General features: G+C 41.1%; 1 protein-coding gene across 2 annotated transcripts in view; it reads right to left on the bottom strand.

Moving 5' to 3' along the window:
• Positions 1-20,470, bottom strand: part of LOC122787353 (calcium/calmodulin-dependent protein kinase type IV-like) — a 632,731-nt gene that overhangs the window by 367,514 nt on the left and 244,747 nt on the right. For both annotated transcript variants that reach the window (XM_044054009.1, XM_044054010.1), the window contains 2 exons: positions 1,784-1,846; positions 338-420 (listed from right to left, as the gene is read on the bottom strand). In XM_044054009.1, the coding sequence (XP_043909944.1) occupies positions 338-420; positions 1,784-1,846 (146 nt within the window). The remainder of the gene's footprint in view (positions 1-337; positions 421-1,783; positions 1,847-20,470) is intronic.

Here is a 20,470-nt window from a genome sequence, read left to right on the forward strand (position 1 = left end):
TTTATGTCTTGTAGTACTGTCATACTACAAATACTATTATATAGTACAAGCTGGCAAAAACAGTTTTATTACTCATTTGTACTAAAAAAACAAACAAACTTATCTTTATGAATCACAGGTAGACAGCTGCAAAGAGAAAATGGAGGTAATGGAAGCATTGCAAAGATTAAACATTTTCCCATTTCTCAAGTTACCTTTAGATTTTGAAAATTCCATACACAAGCAGTCGTAAACCACATAACTATTCAAAATTTAAGTTACTTGACATTTGAAAGTTGTTGTAAGTTAATGAGATTAAAGAGAGACTAATGTAAACTATGTATGAAATAATGGATACCTGTCAAATAGCTCTCCTCCAGTGACTAGTTCCAGTATCAGTGCAATTTCTGTACCTGTTTCAAATATTTCTTTCAGCTTTATCTATAAATACAACAAAAATGAAGAACATTAATTCACAAGAATGATGCACTGTTACTTAATACAACTTTGTCTTGTTTGTGAGTCTTTTAGCCCCAATGGCTCATTCACAATACAGCACTTCATTTTACATACTGTCTTGTTTCTACAATTTTCTGCTTTCCAATACACTACCAAAATTTGGAGTTACACACTTAGCTGAAGTTACGTTTCAACAGTTGGCAACACATTGATATTTGGTTCTGGACCTCTGATCTGTTGGTTTCAAAGCTAATTGTCCAGTCAATACCAGATTATGTACGTACAGCGTGTTTAACTCCTAGACCACCACATATTGCGGATCTACTACAGCAGCTCATGACATGCTCCCTGCCTCTTACTCAAAATAGCAAGGGCTCAAAACTGCCACTAGCCTAATCACCTGCAACTACTTAGCCTTTTTGATACCCAATCCTATAAAACTGTCTAGCCCTACCGCTAACCCTAAAACTCGCTCCCAGATCCTAACCTTGGGCATCGTTCCATTAACATACAACTCCAGCCTCCTTCCTAAACCTAAATTCCCCAGTCATTCTCTAACCCTAGGACTTCTTCTCACACAGTAATCCTAATACTCCCCTCTGCTCCCTAAACTTTATTCCTGTTGCATAATCTTCAGTCCCAGTCCCACTCCAGCTGCTTGCTCAAACTTGTTTTTCAGTTTGAGTGTGAGCAGCGGCTTACACAAGCTACAAGATGTTGAGAGTCACTGGCTTTAAGATAGTCCCAAGTCCTGAAAGACCACTATCACTTGTAGACTCACTAATTGTACTATACCATAGATGAATTCCAGACATACAGCTTGTCGGACTTCTGTACATCTCTAAACTACCAGTTACTGTTATGCTTGCTAACAAAACATCTTGCTACGACTTTAGCACATCTGCTTTGATGAGGAGGAATTCTAAGACATTACTGTCAAATCCTGGAACATCTAAACTATTTTTACAAAAAATCACTAGAATGAAAGACTCAAAGTATCTATACAATGCAGTATTAGGGTTAGCTCTACACTATCTGTGCTTTCTTCATTAATTACGAGATGTAAGCCATCATATACAAATGTATGCAGTTCTTTTCTAATACATTTTTACATTGCATTGAGCTGTATTCATGTCAGGTACTGGGTGGAATGGTCACTATGAAATTTTCCAACAACTCAAGCATACTCACTAGGATATTTTTCCTAGCTGTCCTACTATATCCATCTCCTAAGTTAATAGGTAGCAATGCAGACTAAGCTATACAGAAGTTTATAGTGAAGTCAAATGTTACTCTTGGGTATACAAGCTCAGGTGGTTTAACTGACACAATGCAGATTACTTACAATATTTGGATGAGAAAGTCTCAATAAAACGCCAATTTCTGTTCTCACAATCTTCTTGTCAATCTAAAATAAATTAAAACAAAAAAATCAGGTGCATGGAAACATTTGATATGTCACCTCTAAATCAAGAAAAACTAGTGCAACAGCAATTTAATAGCACATACCAAAACTGAAAATTAGTGGAGTAGAAATTGAAATTTAACTCACTTTTTTTCAGCTTGCCTGAAGTAGTGTACTACAAGGACTTGGACCTTTACTTTTGTTTTGTTTATCATTTGTTACCTGTGTAAACCCACTAGGCAGAAGCCTCCTCTCAAGAGCAAACTGATCTGGTTAAATGGCTTGCTTAGTCACACAACAAGCAAACAGAAGCAGAGTGAATTGAACAAAAGACTACAGGATGAAGTTCATTAGCACCTGATGGCCTTAATCCTCTGCACATATTAATGGGGTGGATTATAATTTTAATACTCTGTATGATGCCAAAAAGGTTTGGAGTCATTTGATCTTGACTATAAATTCTCAGAAAAACATGAGAATGAAGTCTTCACTGTTTGTTTAAAACCTACATAAAATGGTGAGAAGAGACAGCTCTTTTCAAATTTTAAGCACTAGGTGATTTACCATCTTTCATGTACTAACTGCTAATATTTCTGATTTATAAAAGGAAATTGGACTACCTTTGGCTGAACTGAAAAGGAAATAAAACTAAACTACCTCTGTGAAGTGGTGCTAATTCATAATGCTTTGCGTTTGTAAACATGGAAACTCCTGAAATTATGAAAGTAATTGGCACTTAATGTGCTACCCTGGGGAATAGAAAGGAAAATCTGATTCTTAGCAACAGTGGTCAGGTACATATCCACCTGAGTCCAGATCCTTTATTAGGATACACAAGTCATAACTGCTGAACCTGTGCTTACTAATTTTATAAAGTGTGTGCTCTGCAGTCTGTCTGTAATAGGTACTGGTGACCTTCCTCCTTGCCCAAGTTGTACAGTCTCAGAGGTCTGCAAATGATGCAGCCTCTTGGGGTACATCTACAATTTGTGCTCCAAGAAAATCTTAGCTGGACCTAGATGTCAGATAAGGGCACTGTACGGGACCCTGAGAAATTATAGCCTAGTTGTTGATTTGTGTCTTTAGTATAACCAACAATAACAAAGGCCTGAATAACCAGACTGGAGGAACACGCAAAACTCCATAAGAACCCAAAATGAATTACCCAAAGTAATAAGTGAGTAAGCACTTTCCTTTCAATTCTTTTTATAGATTTCATCAGACTAATTCTGCTTAACGACAGCACATTTAAACAGACCAGTACTAGTCATATGATGCAAAAACCTGAATAAAAAAATATTCATCTGTGTGGTCTCTGTAGGCACGTTCAGTCCAGAATGTCATTATGTCAACATTCCAGCCTATAATCCGGTGTGGATGATCTCATCTGTCTGGATTAGTTATTAGTGAGGTGTGGATACAGTTGATCGTCTTCTAGTATTTCATCTTTCTTGGAAAGCTGTTGCTATGATTTACCAAATGTAATCCTGTACATAACACTAAACTGAGATGGGATCTCAGATTAAAATGATTTAAAAATTGCAAGTTCTGTTATGTAATGTAGGGAGAAAAAAATGCCCCCTCCCCACAAGTAAACAACCATATGTTAAACAGTTGAGGTTGTACATTCGAGGTTCACCCCACTAAATTTGCAGTACCATTTTTTTTGCAGGGCTTATGGCCCCTGCAATCCCCCATGTGGGGGACTTCACAACACACTACTGTATGGAATACACGAAAACTCTATTGGTGTGAGCAAAAGTACAGTTTTGTACCTACCATAAATGTAGATGTTCGAGTGCTAATACAGCTGCAGTAATAACATATGGGTTCTCTGCCGTCAGGCGGTCCCTCGGTCGGCCGAATTCCAAAGTCTAGGTCCGGCGTCGGTTGTTGTCGCTTCTTTTCCTGACGTCAGTGAGGCAGGAGTATATAAGACACAGCTGACGCCATTTTCTTCAGTCTTTCTTGCCCCAGATGTCAGGTGCCCCCAGTAGGAAGGCAATACATAAATTATATTTATATACATGCAATGCAATGTAATCAATAAACAGTAGTTGCAAGCAAATATACCATAGAAGGATAACCTAAATAGGTTGTATGAAGAGGAGTTGGGTCCTAAGCCTTTACCAAGAGGGGAAGGAGGAGGGAAATCTGTACTGCAGCTGTATTAGCACTCGAACATCTACATTTATGGTAGGTACAAAACTGTACTATGTTCATCGTGCATACAGCTGCAGTAATAACATATGGGTAGAATCCCAAAGCTATGCACAGGGTGGTAGGCACTAGGTAAAACTGGGATGAGCCAGAATGCCCTGCAACACAGCAGTAGCAAAGCCTGCTCTAGTTTTGGAATATAAAGGCAGGTGGTAGTGTCTTGTGAAGGTATGTACAGAACTCCAAGTGGCTGCCTCCAAAATATCTTTGGTAGGAACTCCTCTGAGGAAGGCTGTAGAGGTAGCTGTGGCCCTGGTGGAGTGTGATCTGATGCCTGTAGGGACAGATTTTCCATGATAGGAGTAACAAAACCGTATGCAGTGGCCTATCCATTTTGAAATTGTCTGTTCGGTCACTGGCTTCCCTTGAGCTCCTACAGCATAGGACACAAAAAGTTGTTCTGATTTCCTAAAAGGCTTTGTTCTGTCCAAATAATAACGTAGCTGTCTATGGATGTCTAAAGAGTGTAGCAGCCTTTCCCCTTTGTTTTGAGGATTGGGGTAAAAGGTAGGCAAGTGTATGGCTTGATTTAAAGCTACCCTGGATACCACTTTAGACATAAATGATGGGTTGGTTCTAAGGGAAACCCTGTCCTGATGGAAGATGAGAAAGGGCTGCACAGCCATGAGGGCTTGTAGTTTTGAAACCCTACGAGCTGAGGTAATGGCCAGAAGGAAGGCTGTTTTCCAGGACAAATGTTGCAAATCTGTTGAGGCAGCTGGTTCAAAGGGAGACAATGTTAATTTTTCTAGAATATAATTAAGATCCCAGGCTGGCACTGGTTGTTTCCTTGGTGGTCTTATATTCTTAGCCCCTCTGAGGAACTGTCTTAAGAGTGGGTGAGAGAATAAGGGTGGGTCTGTGTTGAATTCTGCAGAAATGGCTGAGGCATGGATTTTTATGGAGGAAAATGAAAGTCCACTGTTCAGCAGCTCAGCTAGATACTGTAATACCTGAGGCAAATTTAGTTTTGTAGGGTCCTGGCCTTTTTTCTCATTCCAAGAGCAAATCCGTTTCCATTTTGCTGAGTAAGCCTTTCTAGTAGATTGGCCTTCTGGCCTCCAAAATGACATCCTGTACCTCTTTGGGGAGTAAGGTCTGTTGAGGTGTTAAGGAATTTTCCATGCAGCGAGATTGAGTGTTTTCAGCTGACTGTGAAGAGTTTTATAGTTGTGCTGAGTCAGCAGAAGAGGTATTAGGGGTAGGGACCAGGGAGGAGTATGTGTTAGGCTCCTCAGGAGTGGGTACCAGTGTTGTCTTGGCCAGTCTGGAGCAATCAGTATCATCTTTGGTCTCTCTGTTCTTGCTTTCAAGAGTACCTTGGGCAGAAGAGGCAGAGGTGGGAAACCGTAAACTGTCCATGCTGTCCAACTGAATGAAAGGGCGTCCACTCTCCAGGCCTTTGGATGAAAGGTCCTTGAACAAAACTTTTCCAATTGATGATTCCTGTGGGAGGCGAAGAGATCTATGTCTGGCCTCCCCCACGCTTGTATTATCTTTGTAAACACTTGAGGATGCAATTTCCATTCGTGTGGATCTGTCATATTTCTGCTTAGATTGTCTGCCAGCGTGTTTTCCAAACCTGGCAAGTACTGTGCTTGAAGTTCGATTTGCCATTCCAGAGCCAAGTTCCAAAGTGTCATGGCTAGTCTGCACAGGGGGTATGAATGTGTTCCTCCTTGTTTGTTTATGTACCACATAACTGTGGTGTTGTCTGTTCTTATCAATAGTTGTCCTGGATGCAGGAGGTCCTTGAAAGCTGTAATTGCATTTATTACTGCTAGCATTTCTTTTTGATTGATGTGAAGGTGCTTTTCCTTTTGGGACCATTTGCCCTGAATGCACCTGTCTGTCATGTGCGCCCCCATGCGTAATCTGAGGCATCTGTTGTGATGACTTGATTTGCTTGCGGCTTGCAGAATAAGAGACCTGTGTTTGTTTGACATGCTTGAGCCCACCATAGAAATTCCTTTTGCAAACATGGAATTATTGGTATTATTGTTTCCAAACTGTGGCTGTGTTGAGACCATAGATTTTTTAGGTACCATTGAAGTTTCCTCATATGCAACTTTGCACATGGGATTAAGAGAATGCAAGATGCCATGAAGCCCAGAGCCTGCAGGATTTTCCTTGCAGTAAGCCTGGTGCAATTTGCTAGTGTTTTGAAGTACTGAGTTAGTTGCCTCTGCTTTTCTGGCGTAAGATAGGCCATCTGGGTGTTTGTGTCCAAGTTGTCACCCAGGAAAGTTGTTTTCTGAGCTGGTGTTAGCCTGGATTTCTCTTTGTTGATTGTGTATCCCAGAGCATTCGGTAACCGTGTTGCATAAGCCAGATGTTCCAGAAGTATGCGCTTGCTGTCCGCTTGGATCAGGCAGTCGTCCAAATAAGGGTAAATTTGTATCCCTTGAAGTCTGCAGTGGGCAATTACTGATGCCAGGCATTTCGTGAATACTCTGGGCGCAGTAGATAAGCCAAAGGGCAATGCAGAGAATTGATAGTGGATTGAACCTGCAAGAAATCTGAGGTATCTTCTGCAGCTTTGTCTGATTGGGACATGCAGGTATGCCTGCTTGAGATCCAATGTTACCAGCCAAAACCCCTTGCCCAGCATGGGAAGAAGCTGCTGTAATGTGAGCATCTTGAATTTTGGTACGAGTAAGAATGTGTTTAGGATGGATAAGTCCAAAATGGGTCTCCAGTCAGTTCCTTTCCTTGGTACCAGAAATAGCCTGGAATAAAAACTTTGACCTTGTTCGTGAGTAGGTACCTCTTGAATAGCTTTCATGTCTATGAGCTTTGAAATTTGTAGTTGTGCCTCTGCCCTTTGATTGTGTGGCAGGTTTGGCATGCCTCTCATTTTTGGAAGAGTGTGAAAATGAAATCTGTAGCCTCTGTTTATAACGTCCAGGATCCATTTGTCTTATGACCATATGCCAATTTCTTGTGAATAATGCCAGCTTTCCTCCCAAGGGTGCTGCCAGCTGAAACTTGCTTGGCATGGAAAGGAGGAAGTCATTGGGTTTCTTTCCTGTATTGCTGTGCACCGTTTTCACCACCTCTTGGTGCTGGAGCTTGCCATTGCCTGCCTCTATACGATCCTTGTGATTGACCTCTGCCCCTTGTGCGCCTATATCTTCCTCTTTGGGGCCTGTCCATGGCTGGAAAGGACCAGTTTTTAGAAGGCCAATTTCTGCTAAAACATGGTGGTTGAACCTGTAGGAAAGCTTTGACAGTTTGCATAGATTTGGCTTTTTCTTCCATTTTCTGCAGTATCTCCTCAGCATTAGTACCAAATAGCACATCCTTTTGTAAAGGAGCATCTAGCAATTTAGCTTTCACATGATCAGGCAAGATTTGTTCCCTAAGCCATGCATGCCTACGAATGACTGATCCTGTAACTGCAGCTCTACTTGAGGCCTCTAGGGCATCATAACCACATTGTAAGGTGTGTTTACCCACTTGTTCTGCACTATGCATCATATCCTGCAACTCCTTCAAATCTGGTTGTTCAGGTAGAGACATTTTATTTCTTAATTGTGATAACAGAAACTGCTGATATTTAAGCATATGAAACTGACAATTTAAGGCCCTCATGGCTAGGGTGGCCGAGGTATATACCTTTTTTCCCCACCTTTCTAAGGATCTTGACTCTCTTTCGGAAGGTAGTGGGTTCTTAGCAGTAGAGGCCTTCATTCCCTTGGGGCCTTGAGAAATGGTTTCAGGGTCAGCATTATGGCTTTTGAAAAGAAATTGGTGAGAGTTAGGAACTCTGTAGTACCTATCAGGCTTGACGGGGGCAGGAGGCAGGGAATCCGGGTTAAGGCAAGCCTCCGAATAAACATCATCAAGTACATCCAAGACAGGAGGTATCGCCAGAGGTCTGTGTTGAGGTAACAAAAGAAATTCCCTCAGTCTTTTCTTGGAATCAGAAAAGTCTTGGCCTTCCCAATGGAAGTGTTCCCTCAAAGTGTGCAAGGTTTCCCCAAAAGAATAATCCTCAGGAGGAGATACAGAAGGAATGGATTGCTCTGCATCAGAATCTTCAAAATGGGAGTAAGATTGCTCTTCTACATCAGAGTGTTCTGAAAAAATGGAGCCCTGATCAGAAGAGGGAGAATCTTCCTCCACTCTGGGCCTCTTGTCAGGAGGGGGCTGTGAACCCCTGATGAGAGTAATTAAATCCTCAGCCATTTTAAGCATCTGTTTTTTAGGCATGGGGCTTGTGGATGGGCACTGTGCAACAGGCCTCTTGGGATGCCTGGCTGATTTGGACTTAGTAAAGGCCTTAATGGAAAAGGAAGATGAGGGTCTAAAGACACCATGGGTGGAAGTGGACCTGTCCACATTAGGAGACTCCATGCTCACAGTGGCTTCGGTGGTTGTAGTCTGGGTATGGGCCGAGGTACCAGCGGTCTCGGAGGCAAGAAAAGTTTCCCCAACGGGGTACTTGGCTTTAATGAAGACTTCGGTTTCCAAATCTTTCGTAAATTCAGGAGCTGGCCGACCGGCACTTGCGAACTGCTTCTGCTTCGGGCACCGTGCAGCAAAAAAGGACTGAAGAAAATGGTGTTGGCTGTGTCTTATATACTCCTGCCTCGCTGATGTCAGGAAAAGAAGCGACAACAACCAACGCCGGACCTAGACTTTGGAATTTGGCCGACCGATGGACCGCCTGACGGCAGAGAACCCATATGTTATTACTGCAGCTGTATGCACGATGAACATCCTCAGTATTACAGTTCATTACTTTTATTTTAATAGCAAACATAACCAGGTGACACAAAGTCTGGGAAACAGAATTAGAAAATTACTGATCAACAGATGAGAAGTTAACCACTCCTAGTGGTTATTAAAATGGCTTCACTACTGGGCAACAAGATAGAGCAACTGGTGCTCAAGAAGCATGTGTGAGAAAAACATGGCTAGACTAGCAAACAGGAATGTTTGACTGAAAAACAAGCAGGAAATGGTTCTCCCTCAGTTCACTGTTTTTAATCTATTAACAGTTAAGACTGAAGGGTGATGTAAGCAGACCTGTAGACAGGGCAAGTAGTACCCATGGGCATTACCCCAGTTGGTATTCCCATCAACCAGATCTGAGAAGCAAAACGTTGTTCAACTTTAAGCAAAGAGATATTTCCTATTTTCCAACACAAAATGTAATAAAGCATTAATATGGCTCCTTGCTACAGCTGCTGACATGTAGATAGTCTAAATCATTTACTCTCTTCTGATGTTAACCGCAGCTACTTCAATGATTATTGCCAATCCAATACCTTTACACTCAACTGCACAGACTTGAAAGGAATGACTGGTGGCTTTTTTATGGTGGCAGCTGCACCCAGCACAGAGATTCCCCCTATATCCCACTCTATCTACAGCTTTGAATACAAGGGTAATATTACCATCTTGTCTCAGCAGTTTTTTCCCAAATACTTGGAAACGAGACTTGCACAGTAAACATGTTATAGTACTTGTTTTCTGTGTATGTCACTTGTTTCTTTGCGTCCTGTTGCCATCACCTTGTACAAATATTATGACTCATGCTTGCCATTTTGAACTCTGTGTCATTGTATTTCTATGTCTCACTTGGCCCATTCTTTTAGTCCATGGTTTCTATAGGTAACTGGCCCTTTTATACCACCCCTGCAGTCATTCTTTTTCAAATGGCATATGTACCCATTCTGTTGTGTCTAAACATGTTCATCTCCTAGAAGAGCTAGTACTGAGTTTACCCACTCCACTACGTTCTACTGTAACTACTGCCATCCCTACAGTATCCAATGTTCAGCTGTTAAGATACAGACTTTGGTACAGCAGGATGCCTATCAACCATTTATTCAGGTACAAGACCAATAATTGTTCTTGAACATAACTGGTATATGCAGTAGTCAGTGTTGTGAATTTAAAGTGCACTTCGGGACTGAATTGGTTCAACACTCCTATACATTTGTTTTTGTCTTCAAAGCAAATATGTTCCACACCAAAGCTTGTCTAACAATTACAAGCTTTATTCATCTGAAACTCTGACTGCCCCTGTATATTTTTTCATATAGTCAAAAAACGTACACACGCATTTGCATTCATTAAATCCAAAGCATGATTTTGGTGTTAGATTGCTGTGAACTGTGTTGGCAGTTCAGTGTGCAGGATTAAGGCTATGCAATGTTAATAAGCTTCATCTTGTTGTCCTGGGTTTTGTTCTCTCATTCTCCACTTGCCTCCAGTGTGACTTTTAGCTAATCAATTAAGTAAACAGTGCTCTCAGTGAAAATGGGATTCAGTCCATCTGGACAGCCTGGTTAACAAAATAAATACAAATATGGAACAAGGTATGTGTGTGTGATGAAAACAGGGCCTCTTCTTTCACATTTTGGCATTCCACTGCAAGTACGTGCTCATGATATAGAAACCTATGCAAATGTTGTTACTTGACAGTAGGTTTGTGCCTGCTTCTGAACATTGTAGAAGATTATTCATTGCATTGGGTCTTGTGTAAAGTGATCCATATTGTAATGTAAGTAGATGAAATAGGCTACAGAACACTGCTGAATACTGAGTTGTTGAGCTGTTAACTCTTCAACAAATATTAGGTGTACCTCGAGCTGAACCATGACCAGAAGGGGCCCCCCAGTCATACCAGTATCCCATTACTTGGCTGTCTAGCCCCAATTACAATTGAACACTATCCAAATGTGTAAATATGCATATTATTTTCTTAATTTTTTGCAATGATCACAAATATTTGGATTTAATTTAAAACTCTTATGATTTTACAGTAAAAGCATTGGCACCCCATTTCATAAAAAAAACATGTCGCATTTGAAACCAGACCCAGCCTGACCAAAAGTCAGCTACTCTTCCCATTTATATGTGCTGGGATTCAGAGTCAAACAGCATGTGGTGAAGAACTAATTAATAGTCTTGAATCCTTGCACTCTTAATATAGATATCTGCAATGCATTTATTAATGGTCCTGGGATTTGGATTATAGCTTTACTGATCTGCACCACGTGCGAGATAAACTGTTGCAGGCCAACAGAGTACATTTCACACCCACATGCCTGCAAAGAAAAAGCAAAATTATTTTTTATAGTTAAAATATTAACATTAAACGCACAGACATCATGCAGTCCAGTTTATTCATAATCCTAAAATAAATGCACTGTCAACAAAATGGAGAAACAAAGTATCATACTCAAAAAAACATGGCTCAAATGATGATACTCCTATTTTCTTCTTTTGATTCTTTCCTTTACACCATAACTAATCTGAAATACAGGAATCACATTTTTATATACATACATACACAGATGTGACCAGTTACAGACACTTGTATGATGGTTCACCTCTGATATCTGCTTGAGGTCAAGTGAATAAACATTCCAGTAATGTATCTCCGCTCTCTGCTGTCAGAACCATACAGTACAACCCACTGAAACTCCATTTTCCCTTTCAGCTTCTTAGCTTAGGAAGTGGAGACAAAGACCCAAAATCAGGAACATTTTTTCTTAGTAAGCTATTAAAATTAACAGCATTATCTGAAGCATGTAAAGTCTAAAACTGACATCTACAAAAATCTATAAAAAACTACCAGAAAGCACACAGATGTTTATTTCTCTCTCTCATCATTTTTTTTTCAATTTAACACTGTAAACCCACTGGACAAAGGGTCTCTTGACTGTGGTGACCCAGAAGCATTATCTGGTTAAGTGACATGCTCAAAGTCATACAGTAGGCAAATGAAAGCAGGGGAGGTTAATCCCATAGTTCCTTAACAGCTCGGAGCTTTAGGTTCCAGAAAACTTTAACTTGCTTAAAGTTAACTGGGTTCCAGGTTACTGGAAAGGCTCACCCAGACTCTGCTAGAGTTTGCTGTGAGAGAAAGGTTAGTTTGATTTTTGTTGTATTTTGTATTATTTTATTTTATTGCCTTTTTCTATTTTGTATACTGTGATTTGTTTTCTTTACACTGTGTTTTACTTGTATTATACTTTTAGCTGCATATTAAAACTTGAAAAAGAGACCACAGCTCTGTCTCTTCTGAGTTAGACAGAATTTTTTTCCCATCCTCCTACCCAGTTACTGTTGTGTTCTTAAACACCACTGTCTTTCTAGTTGCCTGCCCCTTATGTTAATTTGATCATATAACTAATTTCCTCTCTGCTTTTACTGGCTGATGTAAGCACAAAATTATCTTTTTGTGAAATCACTCCCCTTCAAATATTTAAATGTATTGGCCATCCTACTGTATTCCATAGTACCAGAATACAAAAGTGACCACCCCTTTTCAATCTATCTTGCTGTTTTAAAAGTAGTGACTCTCCACTAAAACTTAACTTTTTAGACCGGTAAAACTTAAGTTACCTACTTTAACATCTAACTCCTCTAGTGCACACAGCGTTTAAGATAAACCATTTTTTTCATCTTGCCTTTAAGCGTCTATTGCAAGACCAGCAGTTATTGGAGAGCCCACATTCTGCCTCTCAGCAGTCATCTTGGGATTAGTGTTTCTGTTTTCTCCTGTTGAGAGAAGGAGTGCAGTTACATTATTTCCTGGAGACTGCTGATCACCAGAAATCTTAATAACTGCTTTATAGGTGACAGCTTCCAATCTGTGCTTATATTCTGATCCTGGGAGAGTAGGAGCAGAGTACATTGATTCCTGACTCTTTCTGGTTGGAGAGTGAGTGTCTGTGCTTAACATACCTGATTGGTCTGTTTGCTATTCAAGGCATCTACCAGAAAAAGGCTACAAGTCTGCAGACCCTTGCATCATCTGAGACAAGAATGTGGATCACCATACAGGCTGTGGCCTGCTTCACTTCTTGGGATTGGTGGTAACATTTTGCTTCTGGTGAGGCGAGAAGCAAAGAAGTATTGTATCCCAAAAGAGTGAAGCTGTGCTGAGACAAGCATTAGTAGTAGCCAGGCAGTAGCCATTCATGCGACTCCCCTCTTTTTATCATTCTTGACAAGCTAATTATTTATTTTTCAGTAAGTACTGCTTGATTTCTTTCTAACTTCAGAATATCTGCCTAAATACTTCATCCTTAAATTTTCAGGGTCTACGTATTACTTTCCCTTCAAGTGTTTGGCAGTGCTCTGTACAGATTCAGACAACTTGAGTGACATTTTTCCTGTAAAAGGAATATATAAGGAAACAACTCCAGAACTTGGTAATAATGACCATCCCTCTTGGCATGTCTAAAGGTCGGTTCCCTGTGCTTTCCCTTATTAACCTGGTGAACTTGGGCATTCTGAGGCAGTGTAGCAACTGCCTCAAGTACACAGACAACCCACTCCTATTACTCCAACACTCAGACTTGTGAGAGATGCACTTATATATCCAAACTGGAAGCCATGCACTCTCAAGCCAAGACCGGAATAGCTGGTCAAGAGGAGAAGGTCATCACCTGCACCACACCACATGCAACACACAGCCCTCCAGAACGCCCACCATCACATCTCTCAAATAAAAACACAAACCACACACCCACCTTAGTGGAGGCTCTCAATTGAAATCTACCCAAACAGCAGAGACCTCCAAGGCAGAAACGCACTTGACCACCACAGCACAAACCACAAGACACATAGCTCCCCTAAACAGTGTGCCCTTCAACCTAAGCCCCTAAGTCAAAAGAGCTTGCCCAATGCACTAATCATAGGTGACTCCATAGTGAGGCACACTGATGTCCCACTCACTAGGTTGAATAAGGAGACTGTAACAGTCAGCTGTCTATCAGGTGCCAGAATCCAACACATGCACTCTGGTCACTCCACAATAAGTACAAGTATGACTCTATCCATGTGAGTATGAATGACCTGAGATGCACCTCCCTGGACTACATGAAAAGAGATATGGAGGAGCTCTCAGATTATGTGGCCCAGGCAGGTATGACCCTAGCCCTGAGAAGCGGCCTACCATCGCCCAGAATGATACTGCAGTACAAGTGGAAAATTATTGACTTCAACAATTGGCTAAGTTTCTGGTGTCATTCTAAGGGGATCCAGTATCCGTCTGCTTGGGATGACATGATTGACGGACCTCGATGCTTTGCCAGAGATGGCCTGCATCTGTCACCCCTGGTTTCTGGATACTGGCTAGGGCTCTTGCCACCCTTGTAATGCCTTTTTAGGTGATGTTCCAAAGACCAAACTACTACTGTAACAGATATAAATAAATGCAATCTGAGCATCATGCTGCTCAATGCTAGAAATCTAAATCTCAAGATGCACTTGCTCAAAGCACTCCTCAAAATGGAGAACATCGACATTTGTGCTGTAACGGAGACCTGGTTTAAAGCGGCAGAAAACACCCCTGTGCTACCAGGCTATAACTCATTCCATACCTTTTGACCCCAGAACACGGACTGAAGCTCCAAAGGTGGTGGTGTCTCCATATTCATAAAGGATATGCACACCTCTAGACTAGTAGCTCAGTATAATGCATCTGAGATACTTCAGGTACAACAACATTGGTTAAGACGGTGATTCTGGTCGTAGCCTGCTATAGGTCCCCAACCATTTCCTAAGTCTCTCACTCCACATTCCTAAACACCCTGGAAACTATTAGAACACCCTGGAAACTATTAGGGTCCAACCCAACACTGTCATACTAGGTGACTTCAACTACCCCTCCATCAACTGGGAAAACTACTCCTGCACCAATACACTGGCCCAACTCTTTCTGGAATTCATTAATTGCAATGTCCTGGACCAGCTCATTCTTACCCCCACTTGCAACATCCTTGATCTGGTTATTAAAAACATGGGCAGCTGTTGCTCTACATCAATAGTCAATTCCTCCTTGGTTAGATCCGACCACAAACAAATCACCATGGAAATCCACATCCCCGACAAAGGTAACCACCATGAAAAACATCTACATAGCTGACTTTGGGCTCCTAAAAACAGAGATGGCTAACTTCACGGCACCCATGTCAAAGGAAAATAGATGCATGACTGCCAAATCATACACCAATGCACTGTATAAACACGTACATAAATGCATGGAACTATCCATACCCAACAGAACCAAGATGCTCACCTCCAAAAAAAAAAGAAGCCAGTCTGGTGGTCCCTGCCATGAATAAACTCTACGACAGAAGGAAGAAACTGTTGCAGAAAAAGGTGGTCTCATGACTAGAAAAACTACCTTATTAGCCTCAAAGAAAAAGTTGAGATCCCTCATCAAAACCTCTAAAGCTATCTATGAAAGCAGAATTGTGGCAGACACTAAAAACAACCACAAAGCCTTCTATAGTTATATCAAGAATCCCCACGGTAATACCCAGATTTTCTCTGAGCTACTGCACAATGGTATCTCCTGTACTGAGCCAACACATATTGCCAACATACTGGCCGAAAGATTCAGTGATAACTTTATCCCCTCCCCCCCTCCAAAGGAACAATCACAATACCGGAGGAATGCCAGGTACCCAGCATTACTGCAGTACAGGTTAAAGCAGCACTGTCCAAGGCCAAGAATAGAGCTTCCATGGGACCAGACAATATCCCTGGATGTGTTCTACATGAACTAGAAAGTGAACTGACACCACATCTGTGTGCCCTATTCAATCACGGTCTGACCTCAGGCTTTGTCCCTACCGAATAGCGCACTGCTACAGTCAACCCTCTTCATAAAGGTGGAGTGACTACAGACCCTGGGAATTATTGCCCCATTAGCCTGATGGGTCTGATATGTAAGGCTATGGAGTGCATCATCATGGACCTAATTAACAAGGATATTGGGAATCTCCAAACTCTAGATCCCACGCAATTTGGTTTTGTGAAAGGTAGATCATAGCTGCTCAAACCTGGTTGACTTCTTTGAGTCAGTCACCAGAGCTGTAGATGAGGGCAAGGCAGTTCATACAGCCTACCTCAATCTGCCCAAGGCCTTTGATACCATTCCCCACTCAGGAATTATTGATAAACTCACCAAACTAGGCATCAACCTGTGTATCACTAGGTGGGTTTCAAATTGGCTCACAGAACCCACAGTGTGAAAGTAGCAGACTCCAAGTCAAACTGCCAACCAGTCACAAGTCAAGTCCCACAGGGATCGGTCCTGGGTCCTCTCCTGCTTGGCATCTACTTCTCAAAAGTCCAGGCCAAGACAGAGGGACTTTGGCTGACCAAGTTCGCAGATGACTGCAAGCTGGGAGCCATTATTAACTCCCCAAGTGATGTAGACATCCTACAGAAAGGCCTCACTGAGACCAATGACTGGTGTCGAAACCATTTCCTTAAGCTTAATGCCAAAAAATGCATTGTCATCCCCTTTGTTAAAAACTCCGTTCCCACTAATTACCACATCAATGGAAGCCCACTGAACACTGAAGGCGTTATAAGAGATCTGGGGACACAGATTGACAGCAAACTCTCCTTCGACCACCACATTGCCACTGTGGTCAGAAAGTCCTTCTATGTGGCACATCTCATTACCAAGGGTTTTGCATCCAGGAAGAAAGAAGTCATCATCTCTCTCTACTCTTCCCTCATTAGGCCAATCATCGAATAAAATGCTACATTTGGCATGTACCACCTGCAACAGCTGGAAAGGCTACAAAACTACCTCACGAAGAGGATCCTAGGCCTTAAACACATGTCCTACATGGACAGACTCCAAAAAAATCCAGCTATTCTCAGTCTCATATAGTCTACTAAGAGGGGAGCTCTGCTTGACTTACAAAGAAATATCTGACCCAGCTCTGTTAGAGATGTTACATCTAAAGAAATCCCAATCCCTCCGCACCACTTGCTCCAGAGACCTCAACCTCATTACCGCAATCAACAGAATATGCTGGAGTGACATTCCATGCTCTGGAATACACTTCCCATACATGTCAAGCAGAGCACCTCACTGACCCTCTTCAATAGAAATCTTGATGAGCGGATGGGAAATAGAAAATTCACCCCGGGGATTACTCCAGTGGCTCTACTTTATAGAGGCACTGGGAACCAATATCGGGCGGCACGATGCTAGGGGCACTTCTATGGGCTAGGCTTATAAAGGCTCCAGGGCCATTAGCCTAGTACACACCTATGAACAGTTTTTGTATAAAGTGCATTTTCTGGACATTAAGAGCTATGAAACTCTAAGGACATTACTGACTTACTGTGATTCTAACCGATTTACCAGAAAGTAAACTATTTTACAAGGCTATACACACAAATATGAGACAAAATCAGGGACTGATGAAAGGATGCATCACATTTACAAATCAACAACAACAACAACAAAAATCTGAAGTGCGTTTGGTTAAAAGAAAAAAAAAAACGCCTAAATCCTGCTGCTTATGCTTCTATATCACTATTATAGCAGTCCTTAGTTGCTTCAGTTCCTCCTTTTCTTGTGAACAGTTTATGTAATTGTCTGAGCCATACTGGGAAAATAATTTGGACTTGCCTGTAGTATACTTGGTTATACAAAAGATTAAAAACAAAGTTAGTGAGGATCAGGGGTGAAAACAGATACATATTTATATTCTACTCGAACTCAAATTGTCTCTTTCTAACTTATCTAATCTTTAAAAACTGTATGCATCTATCCAAATGTCACACCTTGTGAAACTTGTATGCACTTAATTATCTGCCAGCTGTTCTCTCACTCGCACGCCTCCTCACTCACTCTCTCTCATTTACGTGTGTGTGTGTGTGTGTGTGTGCATGTATATGTATATATATGTATATATATATATATATATATATATATATATATATATGTATGTACATACATGTGTATAGTCACAAACACATTCACATGCACACTGTTTCTAAGTCGGCTGTGAACAGATTATCTGTTGCAGATATTACTTTATGTTTTAATGTTCTTGGTTCTCTTTCTGGTAATGCGTGTGAGCGATGCTTAGAAATAAATAACGTCTGAACTCAGATGTGTGGTCTGAGTATGCCTTGCTATGCCATTGATGAGGGTAACGAGCAATGAGCCAGAAATTTAAGCACAGTATGGCAAACCAAATGAAAAAAATTCAGGACCCCTCTGAAGCACTTTAGTTATGAGTATCCTTACAGCAGCTCTGGAGAAAGGTAAGAAAGTAAAGTGTTCTCAGAGATGAAAATTATTTGACTATGCACCATAAAACTGTGCAGACATATTCTGATGCTACATTTTGGAAAGTAAAAGTGGAAATCTGAAACAGCAGTTACATAAAACATTTAACTGCTTTTATCTTGCTATCCATATCCATATAATAGAGCTTCCATTTTCTTAGGTTTTGTAATTATCTTTTGTTTAGTCTCTTCCCACATATCCTTAGCAGCCACACCAGAATAGTTTTTAATCCATACGCCTAAATACTTCATTTTACCATGTCCCCATAAATGTAATTTACCGCTTTTGCCTTGGTTTTAGCTTCATTAATTTTGTATACTGAAAAGATTTAAAACTCTCTCAATATGTTTCTCAACACTGTAATGTCCCTTTCTCGTTTTGTCAGGTATAAAATATCATCTGCAAACACAGCCAGCTTTTCTTGACTACCACACCAATTATATCCTTGAATTTTTGAGTCCCTTATTTTCTTTGACAGTGGCCCTAAATATAATGCAAATAAAGGGGAAATAGGACACCCCTGCCTGGTTCCTGGGTGGAGGTGTGTGTGTGTGTGTGTGTGTGTGTGTGTGTGTGTGTGTGTGTGTGTGTGTGTGTGTGTGTGTGTGTGTGTAGGTGTGTGTGTGTGTGTGTGTGTGTGTGTGTGTGTGTGGGTGTGTGTGTTTGTAAAATATAAAATATTTGGGCTTTGTGAGATGACTTTCTTAAATGGGGGGGTTCATGCAATTTAGTCACTTTCTAGAATAAAACATTTTAAAATTTGACTTCTATAAACTTGGTATTGAAAAGTCTGATTAGTGACAGGCTAGGGATTATGCTTGTAGATAAAGCTGGGAGCAACTGCATCCAAGAGCATCCTGTAGTATGACCAAAGAATTTTAGAACCGCTGTCATTGCCCATCAGTTTTTATAGCCCTAAATGAATTCTTACAAGTGAAATGATCTGTGCATTTCTGATGAGCTAGATACATGTTTACTTGTACAGAATATTCTGACTTCAGTTTATGGGCTTTCCAGAGTTCACATCTTCTGTGAATGTCCTGTGATACCCCAGCCTCGGGGCATGGATGCCTAAGGAAGTACCTGATCATTTTAGCAGAGTCAGTTGAAATCTATAGCGGATACAAGTGAGAGCTACATAAGGAACTCAATCTATTTTACTTCATATTTACAGAACAGATGGTGGTGTGCAGGACCTTTGTATACAGTTATACAGATGAAGGAAGGAACCCAGATATTCTGGAACTACTGATCTAACATGTCGGGGACCCTCCTTAGTGGCCTCTAGTTGTAATTCTCCTTTTTCTTCCTTTCCAATTTGGCTTTTTCTTTTATGTATTTCTTGGATTCCTCAAAGACCGAGGATGCACACAAGTCACTCCTCAATTATATAATAATGGTATGCACTGCACTATGACAGCACATTTTGCCCCTGGGCCTGCCATTTTTTCTTGTCACTCATGCAGTCCGAGTCTTAATCAGGGAATTTTTCTCACATTTGATGCCTTAAGTGGTGAAACCATGTAAATGTTTGGTTGGTATCCTAATTAAGACCTAAACCTGTATTCTGTTTTGTTTAGTCTCTTCCCACATATCCTTAGCAGACACCCCAAAATCCTTTTTAATCCATATGCCTAAATACTTCATTTTACCATGTCCCCATAAATATGGATATTGCTGAACCAATTCGTGTGTGGGTACATAATTTACCGCTATTGCCTTGGTTTTAGCTTCATTAATTTTTGTATAGTGAAAAGATTTGAAACTATCTAAAAATGTTCCATAACACTATAATGTCCTTTTTTGATATTATCAGGTACAAAATATCATCTGCAAATACAGCCAGCTTTTCTTTTTTTATGTTTGGAATGAGAAATGGAAAGTGAAGCATGACCTTTGTTTCAGCCATTCAACCTGGACAGCCAAATACCCAGGAGAAAAAAAACTCCTATTCTGTACTTGAAATCATCAAACTCAGATCCAAGTCTGGTAAGTGGCTGACATGCGCAGCGGCAGCCTTCAGGCTATTTTTGAAAGCACCATTAAAGAGCTAAAGAGTTGGAGGACAGACATAGTCAGACTGTCCTGCAGGTATGTCTGCCCCAAGGGAGTCTCTAGATCTCCACAACTGGTATCCTCATTAGCCAAGGGTTAATGTGCATTCCCATCCTTAGTTCTCACAGACAAACAGGTTGGGCTCATCTTGTGTTGTTTGCGCTATTCAGCCAGTGGCAGAATGCCTGAAGCTTTCTTGCAACTGGACCACTCTGTTTTTTGAATTCCCTGGGAAAGCTCAGTGGCAGCACTTGGAAGCTAGGTCCTTTTTC

This window comes from Protopterus annectens, chromosome 13.part0 (genome assembly GCF_019279795.1).
Source record: "Protopterus annectens isolate FY-2018-M chromosome 13.part0, PAN1.0, whole genome shotgun sequence".
In the NCBI taxonomy this organism is placed as follows: Eukaryota; Metazoa; Chordata; order Ceratodontiformes; family Protopteridae; genus Protopterus; species Protopterus annectens.